Raw genomic sequence first — 13,808 nt, 5'->3', positions numbered from 1 at the left:
TCTCCCTCAAGCACGTGCCATCACCATTCCCTGCGGGCTGCCACTCCGACAGTGCCGCCCCTACAGTTGGCCGAGTCTCCTCGTCGCTGGCCCCATGTAGGAAGCTCCTGGCCGAGCCCATTCTCCTCTTCTCCCTCCACTCCATCGTTTTGGAAGCAAGGTGAAACCATAACCCCATTCGATCTATGCAATGTGAAAGTTTTAGTCATGGATTTCTGTTTCTAGGGGAAGTATGAAGGGTTTAGAAAGGTTTTTGATGAGTAAATCGAAATGATTTGAGTTTCAACGGTTGGATGATTTTGGGGAGAGCGGCAATGCCGCCCATGGGACCATTAATGGTACCCCTAGCAGATTCTAACTGCTATACTCAATCTCATTAATATGGAAGTTCAGAATGGATTGGATTCATTTATCAAAAATTGTTTCTAAAAGTTTTTCATACTCAATCTTTCAAATCCATGGCTAGGGTTTTATATATTTTCGTTTAGACTATGATTATGAAATTATGATGATGGATAGACACTATTGGAAGTAGGATTTAGCCAGAACAAGAAAGTTGAAAATGAACTAGTGAAGCATCTGAGGGCGGCAGTGCCGTCCTCAGGGGGCGACAGTGCCGCCCTATCATGCTGATTCCAAATCCAGCAAAGCTTCCTGTGTCATTTTCAAAATTCTTTTTCTTGTTAAAGCCTACTTGCAACTGTCTCTAACTCTTTATCTTATATAGTTTCTTATCAAGTCTCATTTAATTGTATAGATGGACCGAGAAAAAAGAAAGGTGATGTCAACTAAGCAAAAGGTCAAGAGAGGCAGGGGACAGGCAAGCTATATTCCTAGTGATAGAAATCTTGGTGAAGACCTTACTGAAGAAGAAAGAATTCAGAGGATGGGAATGACTATTCGTGTGTGGCATGATTCTCCTCTGCACATTTCAGAGTTCGATAGCAGCTACATGAGAGAAAATACTGATGGATTCAACCTCAATCCTCCCCAAAACAGTGACAATCATACAGTTCTTGATTATTCCATGAGTTGGAAGAAGACAGGTGAAGCTAGAGAGATTGATTCCTACTCCTCTAATAGGTCCAGTGGCATTGATTATAGATTTTGGAATGCTTTCCAATCTGATTTTTATGCCACAGCCATCCTATCCAAGTCAAAGGGCAAGATTAACAAGATGCAGTACATTGATTTTGGTGACTTGAAGAGCAGGGATGATCAGGGGTTTGCTGCAGCCATCAAGACCTGTGACTGCTTTGAGATGACAGATATCATGAGTTTCAAGTATGATTGGAACAGGGAGATTCTTGCACAGTTCTATGCCACTTACTATTGGAACAGGGAAGTGGATGAGCTTCATTGGATGACTGATGGGCGACATTATCGCATTGATTTTGTCACCTTCTGTCGTATTCTTGGTTTTGGATAGATCCACAGGGGATATGAGAGGATTCATAATGAACGTCGTCTTGAGCCAATGGAAGTAAGCTTCATGTGGGAGAATCAAAATCTTGCAGTTCCTGATTGGTCAAGGACCAAGCTCAAGAGCTTCTATTATATCATGAACAATCTTTTCAGGATCACTCTTAACCCCAAAGACAATGCAACAGATTTGAATGGCTACATCACCAATGTATTGTCTAGGTTTTCCAGTAGTAAAAAGTTTAATGTTCCAAGGTTTATTTGGGTTGAGCTAGCATATGCCATGGATGATGGGAGGAGATCTTTGCTCTATGCTCCTTGCCTCATGTTTGTGATTGAGAGAGTGATTGGCATGTGGTTCCCTAAGGATTGTGAGCACACTGTTTACAAGATGAAAAAGACCCATGGTGGCTTAGGGGGACTTAGGTCAGCCACTCAGCGCACTTGTTCTGGAGGACATGGAGATAGTGGGGCAGCAGGCCTTCACTCTTCTGGAGCTGAACATAGAGACATTCCTGAGCCGTCTAGGGCTAGGGAACAAAAGAAGAAGTCTAAGTGGGGAAGATGAGTGCATGGATGAAGGATATCTTTACTCATTGTGCATATGCGTCACAGACTGCTTATGAGGATAGAATGGAAAACAGGGAAGCAGTGAGGCATGCTAGGTAGATGGCGAGGCTGCCACCTCTTCCACCAGTGCAGTCATCACCTAAGTTTCCTAACTTGCCTCGCCTTTCTTCCTCTGACGAAGAGCAGGATCAGCCACATGAGCATCATTATGAACAGCCAGATGATCAGCAGTATGGGCACTCTTATGAGGCGTTCAATCAGTACTACGGGTACCCACAGGGGTAACATTTTGAGCAGCCCCCATGGCAGCAGGACCTTGGTGCAGAGATTCACTCCACAGAGGCAGATCCATAGGTTCAGGTAGTCTTGCTTCGCACATATTCCAGGAGACCGCGTCCTTCGACGGATCAGCCAGGTCCTTCTACTTCAGCTAGGGCATCTCCTCCGCGACGTTCAGCACGCTTCACTTCTCACACCCACGTCGCCGGACGTGCCCGCGTCGACTCCGACAATGACGTGTGACTTTTCTTATTTTTCTTCTCTTTTTGGTACTTGATGACAATGGGGGAGAAAATTAGAGGGGTCAACAAATTTTCGACGCCATGAGTTCTCTGCAGCTGCGCTTTATGTCCAGATTCTATGAGAGTAGAAATATGCTGCTTTGTGACTTAATTTGCTTCGGATATGGACATGTATTCATGGTTACTGTTTTAGCTTGTCATATTCTGAGTTTAGATTGTTTTATATTCATATGATCTGTTGTAGGAACCTGATTGCTACCTGACCGATATAGTCAGGACGGCAGTGCCGCCCTCTGGGGCCGGCAGTGCCGCCTTGTGTTGTATCCGCCAGAGTCTTGTGTGTTTGAACTGATATAACCTGTCATATGCATCATGTTTATTCCTGTGGCTTCCTCAACAACGTGGACTTAGGCAAACCTTTGTGGTGAGCTGAACCACAGGATAAATCTTGTGTCTCGCATGCTTCATCTTGTTTACTTGCTGGTTTAGCTCATTACTAGCTGGTGTTAGGATTTAGTTGCTCGATCCACTCTTGTGTGGAGGTTCTGTGATATTCAGTCTTCGAACTGGATTTTATCTTTCTATTGCAGGATTAAGCAGCTAAAGGGGTCAAGTTCATCTCTGTAAAATCTCAGCTGTGTTAAATTTATTTTCATAGAGCAGCATTACCGCCCTGTCAGGCCGGCATTGCCGCCCTCTATTCTGACATAGTTTTGAGTTGAATTTTTACAGGCCTATTCACCCCCCCTCTAGGCCTCCTTTATCTTCCTGGAGATCCTACAACTTCCTCCAACAAAGAGACCGATTCTAGTAGGCCAGAGTTCCTTAGATCGATAGCTCACAACCACAGAACCACCAGGTTCGGACCTTAAGCACCCGCTTGAACACTTAGCTCATAGCAAAGTTCCTGTCACTCTCGGCCCTTCCGGTCGGAGCTGACCGGACCTCTTGTACGGGGTTTCTCCCTCTCGTTTGTAACCCCACTGCAGACTTCGAGCACTTGGGCTCAGGAATAAAGTCACCGACCGACCCCGACTGGACGTAGGTCACATTGTCCGAACCAGTATAAATCCTGTGTCATTGAGTGTTAGGCCATCTCCGATCACAACATACAGCAAAACTACAAATATTCACTAGTTGGTCACTTTCTGCATCGACACATCCTTTGTGTCTGTGTATTTGCAAGACAAGTGTGGTTACTCCTCTTCTGTTTATATGGACTATCTGATTTATCACCATTCCCTGATGAAAAAAATCTTATGGGAATGGTGGTTTAGATTACTTGTTTTGGCCCTGGCAACATCAAGGGAGGCCTAAATTCATTGATGACTTTGGCTGCTTGGCCTTGTGGAAGCATTGTAATGATGCTGTCTTTAATGGAGTTGCTCCCAGTCCTAGTATACAACTTGTGCCTAGCGGTTGCCTGGGATCTGGCTCACCTAGAGGTTATTGCTAGATAGGAGGCTGGCAGTTCTGTTTGGTTGGGTCATTTTAGTTCATCAAAGGCACAAATGTGATTTTTCTGTATGAGGGGTGTGGCAAACTCAGTGATAGCGCAGCGATAGGACCTCTAGTTGGTAGGCTGCTGGTCAGGGTTTGAGCCCTGGCTTGCACGAAGAAAAGGCCCCTTGCTGTGTAACTGTCTTCAGATATACACGTTCTGCAGGCGTGTGCTGTAGGCGTGTCCTGGGCAGCTAGTTTTCAGGGCTTTTCTCAGCCCTGCAGTTCAAGAAAATTTCTACCTTAACTATAATGCCTCGCGGGAGGTCTTTCCCCCTAGGGTTGAGTTTTCTTTTTTTTTTTTTTAAATCTTGGTACGAGGGGTGGAGGTGTGAGTCTTGGGTGCATTGTATTCTCTGATTTATTCTTCTTAATGCAATGATATCAACTCTCTTGCGTATTTGAGAAAAAAAAGCAACTGATACCATGTGTGTTGAAAATTACTTTCAATTCTCCAGATCCATTTAATGAGAAGACATTCATTCAGAACCTTCTATTTAGCATACCTAAGACTAGCATCTCATATCACCTCATGGTATTTAAATTGTCACTTGCTCCTCTCCAAAGAAGCCTTGATCCCACTTGTTTCCAGTTTCTGTTGATTATTCTCTTCGGGATGTATGTATTAGTTATCTAACGTGATACATTGATACTTCTATCAAAGATGTCTGAAATTTAGACCACCATTCCAAACTGAGTACCACTCAATCTGTAGAATTTGCGTGGATTGTAGGTTTTGGAGTTGATTTCCATTAAGAAACAAATTCCAGTGACAAGCTTCACCGGTTTCTGTCTTCCTCGTTCCATTTCAGGCTTGATTTCCACCTTGTGCAGCTCTTCTTTGTCTGCATGCCCTCACTAGGTTTGTTTCATGAGAAAAGTCTATTCCTTTCTGATGCTTGGCCGTGCTTTGGAAAGCCAACTGTGAATCTTGGTTCTTCTTTTTGAGAATCTTATGTTGTGTTCTTTTGTTTTGTTGTGCAGCTGTCTATTTAGTGGCCCAATATGCACGGAGGGTGATAGAGCTAGTAATCTGGTTGAACTTTATTGATGAACTAGAGGTAATAGCAATGGCTAAATCTAGAGATAATCAGCAACGGTAGAGCAGGTTCGCCCTCTCTGGGAGGCTCCGAACGTGGTGCTCTATTTCTGCTTAACTCCCCCAATCAGCTGGCCCTTTGTTATATCTCCCAATGGCCGGCTGGACACTAACAAACTCACTAACAAACTAGCTCCCAGATCCTAACTTATAGGAAAGGATAACTATGGCCTAAAATTAGCCACTAGAGGCTGGCGCCTTCTTCTTCTTCCTGCTGTATTGCTTCCCAATGAAAGCGTCTACAACACTTCCACCCTCCTTTCGAAACAGCTCGTCCTCGAGCTAGAATTTGGGATAGGTGGCCTTGAAATCTTCCAGTAGCTCCTAGGTTGAATCAGCTGGACTTCGACCGAGCCATTGCACCAAAACTTCCCACACACCATGGTTGAGGCGAGCGCGGGCAATGTGACTGGGCTCAGGAATAGCATGGCCATGGACAACTGTAGGTAGTGGAAATGTCTGCAGGAGTGTTGCCATGGAACTTCTTCAGGAACACCACGTGGAACACATTGTGGATGCGTGCCTTAGCAGGGAGCTAGAGGCGGTAGGCCACCGAGCCAATGCGCTCGAGCACCTGGAAGGGGCCGAAGTAGCGGGGCGCGAGCTTGGCATTCTGGGTGGACCTGATAGCTGTCGCAGCGCGCTGGTGAAGGCGGAGCCACACCCAGTCGCCCACACTGAAAGACACATCCCGGTGTGCCGAGTCATGGCTCTGCTTCATGATACTCTGGGCTTGGAGGAGCCGTTCCCGGACAGCAGCCAGGAACTCATCCCTGGCCGTCAGCTGCTTGTCCAGTGCCACCACCTTTGAGAGACCTGGTTGACATGAAGCCAAGGTGGGCGGTGGTCGACCATACACCACTTCAAACGGAGTTGCCCTCAATGCTGTCTGGAAGGATGAATTATAGCAGAACTCTGCCCAGGGCAGCCACCGCAGCCAGCTCCGCGGACGATCACCGGCAAGGCAGCGAAGGTAGACGTCGAGAATACGGTTGGTGACCTCTGACTAACCATCAGTTTGGGGGTGGAAGGCAGAGCTGAGGCGCAGCGTGACGCCACACAGGCGAAAGAGCTCGGTCCAGAAGGCACTGGTAAAGACCGGGTCCCTGTCACTGACGATGGAGCATGGCAGCCCGTGGAGCCGCACAATCTGGTCGAAGAACGCCTGGGCAACAGAGGTGGCGCTGTAGGGGTGGCCGAGGGCGATGAAATGTGCATACTTGGAGAAGCGATCAATCACCGTGAGAACCACCGATTTGCCTCCGACCTTGGGAAAGCCTTCCACAAAATCCATGGCGATGTCAGCCCAGACGGTGTGGGGAACGTCCAGCAGCTGCAGCAGGCCGGCTGGATGGAGATGCTCCGTCTTGTTACGCTGACAGACGGTGCAGCCCTGCACGAAGTCGCGGACAAGACGGCCGGCGTGCGGGCTGTAGAAGGAGGCGCGCAGGCGGTGCAGCGTCTTCTGTACGCCTTCATGGCCGGCGCCGTGAGCTGTGGCCAGGATCTGGGGCCACAGAGCCGACGTGTCGGGGATGAAGATGCGGCCACGATGCAGGACGAAGCCATCGACGGACGTCCAGTTCGCCCCAGCAAGGCCCTGGTCAATTTCCTGGCGCTTGGCGATGATATCTGGCAGTGTCTCGGCCTCCGCTTGGAACTCGTGGAACAGATCGAAGTCCGGCCGGGAGAGTGCGCAGGTTGTCAGTGCTGCGGTGTCCTCATCACGGCGTGACAGGGCATCAGCAGCCGCGTTTTGGCGGCCGGGCTTGTACTCCACCTTGAAATCATAGCCAAATAGCTTGCTGACCCATGTGTGCTGCGGGATGGTGGAGAGGCGCTGGTCCAAGAGGAACTTGAGGGCGAAGTGGTCGGTGCAGATCGTGAATGGTCGTACCCAAACATACGGCCGCCAGTGCCGCACGGCCTTCACCAATCCGATGAGCTCGCGCTCGTAGGCAGCCAACTTGGCATGCTGTGGCGCCACGGCGTGGCTGAAGAACGCGATCGGTCCTACGCTCTGGTAGAGGACAGCGCCGAAACCAGAGCTCGAGGCGTCGCAGTCAATGACGAAGGGCGCCGTGAAGTCAGGAAGCTGCAGCACCGGACCGGAGGTCAGTGCTGACTTGAGCATGTCGAAGGCGGCGGCGGCGACGTCACTCCAGCGGAAAGCATCCCGCTTCAAGAGGGCCGTGAGCGGGGCTACGATGACGCCGTAGTTGTGGATGAAACAGTGATAGTAGCCCGTGAGGCCGAGGAAGCCACGCAGCGCGCGGAGGGTTCGCGGCATGGGCCAGCTCTGCACCGCTTCAATCTTGGCTGGGTCCATGGCCACCCCTGCCTCAGAGATGAAGTGGCCCAGGTACTCCACCCGACGCTCCGCGAATGAGCACTTGGAACGCTTCAGGAACAGGCTGTGGGCGCGCAGTGTGGAGAGGACAGCACGGATGTGTTGCAGGTGTGCAGCGAACGACGTGCTGTAGATGAGAATATCATCAAAGAACACAAGCACAAAGTGGCGAAGGAAGGGGCGGAGAACCTCGTTCATAAGGGACTGGAACGTCGCCGGGGCATTGGTCAAGCCGAAGGCCATTACCAAGAACTCAAAATGCCCATGATGAGTTCGGAACGCCGTCTTGTGGATGTCATCGGCGTGCATGCAGACTTGGTGATATCCGCTGCGAAGATCGAGCTTGGTGAAGTAGGTGGCACCGCGGAGTTCATCAAGAAGCTCGTCGACGACGGGAATGGGGAAGACGTCGCGCACTATTTTTGCATTGAGCGCGCGATAGTCGATGCAGAACCTCCATGAGTTGTCCTTCTTGCGCACGAGGAGGACAGGCGATGAGAACGCTGAGGTGCTTGGGCGGATGATGCCCTGCTGGAACATGTTGGCGCACTGCCTCTCCAGCTCATCTTTGAGCAGCTAGGGGTAGCGGTAGGGCCGTACTGCGATCGGGGCCGTGCCTGGTAGGAGATGAATCCGATGATCGCAGGCACGAACTGGAGGCAGTGACGACGGCGTGTCGAAGATATCGCCGAACTCAGCCAGGAGCAGTTGGAGGAGGTCCAGGCACTCGGCGGCGTGGAGAGCAGGGGCCCTGGGGGCTGTGATGCCAGTCCAGCGAATGCGGCGATCCCGGTGCCAGAACGCCATGGTCTAGCGGGCGAGGTCCTAGAGGATGGGGCCTAGGGACCGGAGCCAGTGGCAGCCCAACACGAGCTCGTAGTCGTGGAGAGGCAAGATGAAGAGGTCGATGTGGAACTCCTCGGTGCCAATGGTGACGGGGACGGCGGCGCGGACCCCGACAGATGGGACGCGTTCCCCGTTGGCAACGCCCACGGTGAGGCCGGGGCGCGACGCGGGCTGGAGGCTGAGGTGACATGCAGTATCCGCGGCGATGAAGGAGTGAGTGGATCCCGAGTCCACCAGAGCCCGGATGGATGTGCCTACGACGGATGTGGCCAGGTGCATGGTGTCCGCCGTCTTGATGCCGGTGAGGGCGTGGATGGAGATCTCGACGTCGTCGGTAGGGGAAGACTCCTCCACCGCAGCGTCCTCAAATGGTGTATCATCATCGAGCTCCATCAGGTACAGGCCCTTCTTCATGCAGGCATGGTCCTTCGTGAATTTTTCCAGATAGTTGAAGCAGAGGCCCTCTGCTCTGCGTTGGGCCATCTCTTGCGGTGTCAGCCGCTTGAAGCGCGGGCCTGCTGGAGGTGGGCCTTTGGTTGGAGTCGGCGGCACAGTTTTGGCCGCGGGAGGAGGCGTGTGCGGTGCGGAAGTCGCGGGCAGGGCGGCGCCGTTCGAAAGCCCGCGCGAGGGCCATGGCCTCATCGAGCGTGGTCGGATGTTGGAGCTCGACGTCCGTCTGTAGCGGATTGCGGAGGCCACCGGTGAAGATGTCGATTTGGTCCTGCTCCTGAAGCGGCCTGCAGCGCGCGAGCATGGGCAAGAACTGCGCCTTGTACTCCTCGACCGTCCCTGTGCGGCGGAGCTTCATGAGGGCGCCGAGCGGGTTGCTGCGCGCCGGCGTCCCGAACGCCCGCTGCATCTTGTCGACGAAATCTGGCCACGTTGGAGCGCCGTGGTTCTGCTCCAGGCGGTAGTACCAGTCCTGGGCAGCGCCTTCCATGTAGAAGGAGGCGAGCCACACGCGCTCGTCATCCGCCGTGTGATCGGCGCGGAAAAACTGCTCCGCCTTGTGAAGCCATGTGACCGGATCGGTGCTGTCGTCGTAGCGCGGAAACCGGAGCTTGTGCTTCCCGTGTTCGCGTGGGGGTGGTGGGGGAGGGGCGCCATGCTTCGTGTCCTTGCCACTGTGGGAGCCGCCGGAGGAGTGGTGGTCCGATTGCAGTCGGTTGACGGCCACGTTGAGACGGCTCTGGTCGCCCTTGATCGTCGTCACCTCGTTCTTGATGGAGGAGAGATCGGCGAGGATGGCATCCAGAGTGGTCTTGAGTTCGTCACCCATGACAGGCGAGAGGATCGAGAGGTCTCTGATACCAGATGATAGAGCTAGTAATCTGGTTAAACTTTATTGATGAACTGGAGGTAATAGCAATGGCTAAATCTAGAGATAATCAACAACGGTAGAGCAGGTTCGCCCTCCCTGGGAGGCTCCGAACGTGGTGCTCTATTTCTGCTTAACTCCTCTAATCAGCCGGCCCTTTGTTATATCTCCCAATGGCCGGCTGGACACTAACAAACTCACTAACAAACTAGCTCCCGGATCCTAACTTATAGGAAAGGATAACTATGGCCTAAAACTAGCCACTAGAGGCTGGCGCCTTCTTCTTCCTCCTGCTGTATTGCTTCCCAATGAAAGCGTCTACAACAGAGGGAGATCAAAAGGATGGAGGGGGTAATATACTGTGGCCTCTTATGAACAATTTTTAATGGAATAAATTATCTATTTTGGAACAAATATGATATTTGACAACAAAGGGCTGAACTATGAATTACTTAAAGCATGTTCAGCTGTACTCACCAAAATATGGTGGTGCGAATTGTTTCCATAGACCAAATACTACTTAACTGATGCATTTATCTGCAACAACAGTAATTGAAACTGAAAGAGGTTATTTGTTTGGTAATAATGCTAATTTAATTGAGTTTAACCATTGTCATTCACTTGAAAAGCATACTTGAGTTGGTTGTCTGTCGTGTCTGTTTGGATAGAGCTGTCATGGAGTCTATCCTATATGCATCAACCATGCTGCTTATGAGGACAGTTAAATGGTTAGTTGATGCATTTTAGACTTTTTGCATTTGCATCTTATATTTACTTGGGAGAACGTGCAACCATATATTCTATATTGGATTTCTCTTTCACTGTGGTATATAATTGTATAAATGCAGAATGACGTTGTTGTTTTGCAGTTTTTCCCTTGCTCGACCAATTATGGATCATTTCCCTGTAGAATGCCATATTTTCTTGTTTCTCAAAATGTACTCAATGATGATCTTAAAATTCTTGATAAACAAAACTTTATTTTTCATGTTTGCTTTTGACTTCAAGTGGCTTTGCAACCAAATTGCTCTAATTATCAAATATAATGGTCTATTATTACATTGTAACCACAGCAAGTTCAAATGAAGTATCCAATTTTCAGATGTGCCAATGCCCAAACATAAAAAGTACATCCGCTAAGAAAGAAGTTTCTTATGATAATATAGAAGGCATGTCCATTAAACGTAATTTTACTGAAAGTTGATGTCATATTTCAGGAAGCAGAAGAGAAAAGGAAAAACAGACGAGGAACCTGAGAAACAAAAACAGCTTGAGGAAGAATGTGCCAAGAAGGATGCTGATTCAAAGCTTTCGAAGGTATTAGACAGGCTAGATACACTAGAGGCTGTCGTTGAGGAAATTGTGGATGACAAAAGGAAACACTCTTCCCCTGATTTACCGACCAAAGCGGACGTTGCAAAGAAAGATAAAGCATCTCCGGGCAAGGCTTCTGATTCGAAAAACGATAGTCAGCCAGTGACAGTCAAGAGTAAGGACATCAGCTGTGGTGCAAATGCTCCAGCAAATACTGCAAAACCAAACATTTAGGGGATTTGTGATAAGTCGTTTCCAGTTGAGTCCGAGAGTTGATAAATCGTTCTATTTTCTTTTTGTGTTTCTTAGAGCCATTACTGTTCTTGGCTGGGATTCCTTTGAGGTCCCCCCTCCCCTTCTTCCAACACAAGATGGGTGTTTACCTATGTAGTCTTGTCCTCAATGCTAAGTGAATGAATAGATGTAATCTCCACTTTGGAGTTTCCACACCTGTGATATGATGGGTCTTAGAAGAAAATATAGCGAGCTAACGTTTTGTACAACCTAGCACCTTTGATAGTTGAGGCTGTGATTTTGGATAATGAATACGACAAATCAGACTAAAGAAAATACGTCTCCTTTCACTGTATTCTTGCATTGTGAGTGTGTGTGTGTCGGTTGTGGGGTAGGGAGGGCGGCGGGGGCGCTTTTCCGTAGGAAAGCAAATATTCATCCTCTTTCTTTCTCTTCCAAATTTGGAAGATGAATCGGCAAAGGTTATAAGTTTCGAGTATTTCTTACCGGGACAATGTCCAAAGGTTGGGTGCATTCCACTGTATCCCTGTATCATGTCAAATCCTGTCATGTCATTAGATTTGAATAGTACTTAAATCTGCCTCCAATAAATCAACTTCTAGGCTAAAGTCAAATTTTCTAAGTTTAATCAAATTTATATAAAAAACACGACACTTTTATAATGCACCCCAAGAATTGGAAGTCCATATGGGGAACTATTGGAAGTGTTTCTTTTGTCCACGCCAAAAGCTATTTTTCCACGTATTTTAAGGAGCTTTTGAAGATGTTTATAAATTATAATACATTATACTATATTCTTTTCTTATCTTCTAGGTCCTGTTTGGAACAGCTCCACCTCTAGAAAAAGTGAATCTGAATCTAAAATTTATCATGATCTACCAGGGAACTGTTTGGCTAGCCGCAGCTCCAGATCCACAAAACCAAGGATTTGGTTAGAATGGCCTATTTTGCCCTTTGGGTTGTCTGATATAGTTTTTTTAATACAGGGCACGTGTTTTGTTCATATTTGTTACACAAATAAAATACCTTGACACAAATATTCAACAGCAATCAACGTTAACCCACAAGATAGATAATTAATTAATACTAGCAGGTAACCCCGCGCTTTGCGCGGGCAACAGTGGGGGGAAAAATTGCTACTGCAGAGCACTGTTCATTGTAACCCGTCGATGTTTCTTAACGGGCCAAATACTGTTCAAAAACCCGTTACTGTGCATCTGCCGTTTGCTGTGCCGGTAACAGTGGTATGTGAGAGGGATAGGAGATCTGAGATTGCACGCCTTTTATACTATAGTATAGATATGTCCATGACAACATCTAAACAATATTACGATTGTCCAATCATAAAAATAACTAAAGATTAAATTAAATGAAGACTAGTACTACCTTCGTCTGTAAAAGAATGCAATTCTAGCACAGTGTCATATTTTAGTACCTTAAGTTTGATTAATTATAGGCAAAAAAATATCCATGCTTATGATATTAAATAAATACTATCAGAATAATTATGAAATATATTTTCATAATAAATTAATTTAAAGACATAACTGTGAATATTATTCACTAAAAATTTAGTCAAATGTGAACCACTTTTCGTGACACGTAACCTATAGTTGTATTCTTTTTAGAACGGAGGTAGTATTAGTCATGAGCATGCTATTGCAAACTGAAATACAACAGTGTTATAATAGTAATTCGTGTTGCCTCGATCTGTCTGCCTAAACATTGGCAGGATAACTACACATCATACAAACGACAGCACAGAGCAATGTACAAGCTGAACTGACAGTTTTCACTGTAGGCCCCTTGTGACTACTTCCTCCCTCCCTAAATGGTTATCGTTTTCGTTTTCCGATAAACAACTTTAACTAAATATATATTAAAAAATATTAATATTTATGAAACATAATTAGTATCATTGAATAGATATTTGAATCTAGTTTTTTAATAAATTTATTTAGAGATAAAAATGTTACACGTATTTTCTATTAATCGAGTCAAAGTTATCGGCATGCAATTCGTGGCGACTAACATTTAGGACGGAGTGAGTATGCTCCAAAATTTTTTTGAAAAGCAAACCTATGCTCCAGAGTCCAGAATCTCAGCTTGTGACCTAGTATGTTCTATATCTATTTAAAAAAAAAAAAAAAACTGCTCCAGAGTCCAGAATCTCAGCTTGTTTACTTCTGAATTATGCAGAAGTGAATCTTGCTTGTTTTAAAAATGAATAAATAGCATAGATCTTTGGCATGAAGCAGATCGACCTCCGAGCCTTGTGAGAGTAAGACTGTTGTCCTCACTCCTCACAAGAAGGCATCCGGTAGTCATGCATAACTGACTCCATGGTTAGGTTCCTGAGCCCCCAAGAAATTAATCCCAGTCACCTGCTTAAATGAGCCCTGCAGCAAGCAGCCGCAGGGAATCCAGTTATGATGAATGTGACCTCAAATCATAATGGCTCTGTTCGCTGGTTGTTTTCTGGGTTGATAAATCTGGCTGGTGCTGGTTTGTTGTGAGAGGAAAACACTGTTGACTGACTGATAAACCCTGACTGAAACCAACAAGCGAACAGGCTAAATATGCCAAGGAAATCTTTCTGATAAACAGCAGTGA

The 13,808-nt window shown here is 47.5% G+C and overlaps 1 protein-coding gene across 2 annotated transcripts in view; it reads left to right on the top strand.

Moving 5' to 3' along the window:
• LOC136522781 (uncharacterized) overlaps window positions 1–11,479 on the top strand; it is a 33,692-nt gene extending 22,213 nt beyond the window's left edge. Inside the window, exons 2-3 of one of the 2 annotated variants that reach the window (XM_066516583.1) lie at window positions 10,295–10,354; window positions 10,844–11,479. In XM_066516583.1, the coding sequence (XP_066372680.1) occupies window positions 10,295–10,354; window positions 10,844–11,174 (391 nt within the window). In that variant the 3' untranslated portion in view covers window positions 11,175–11,479. The remainder of the gene's footprint in view (window positions 1–10,294; window positions 10,355–10,843) is intronic. The other variant, XM_066516584.1, reaches the window with a different exon arrangement.
• The last annotated feature ends 2,329 nt before the right edge of the window (window positions 11,480–13,808 follow it).

Source organism: Miscanthus floridulus, chromosome 18 (genome assembly GCF_019320115.1).
Source record: "Miscanthus floridulus cultivar M001 chromosome 18, ASM1932011v1, whole genome shotgun sequence".
Lineage (NCBI taxonomy): Eukaryota > Viridiplantae > Streptophyta > Magnoliopsida > Poales > Poaceae > Miscanthus > Miscanthus floridulus.
The sequence above is the reverse complement of the archived record's forward strand: the minus strand, read 5'-3'. Positions and strand labels throughout refer to the sequence as shown.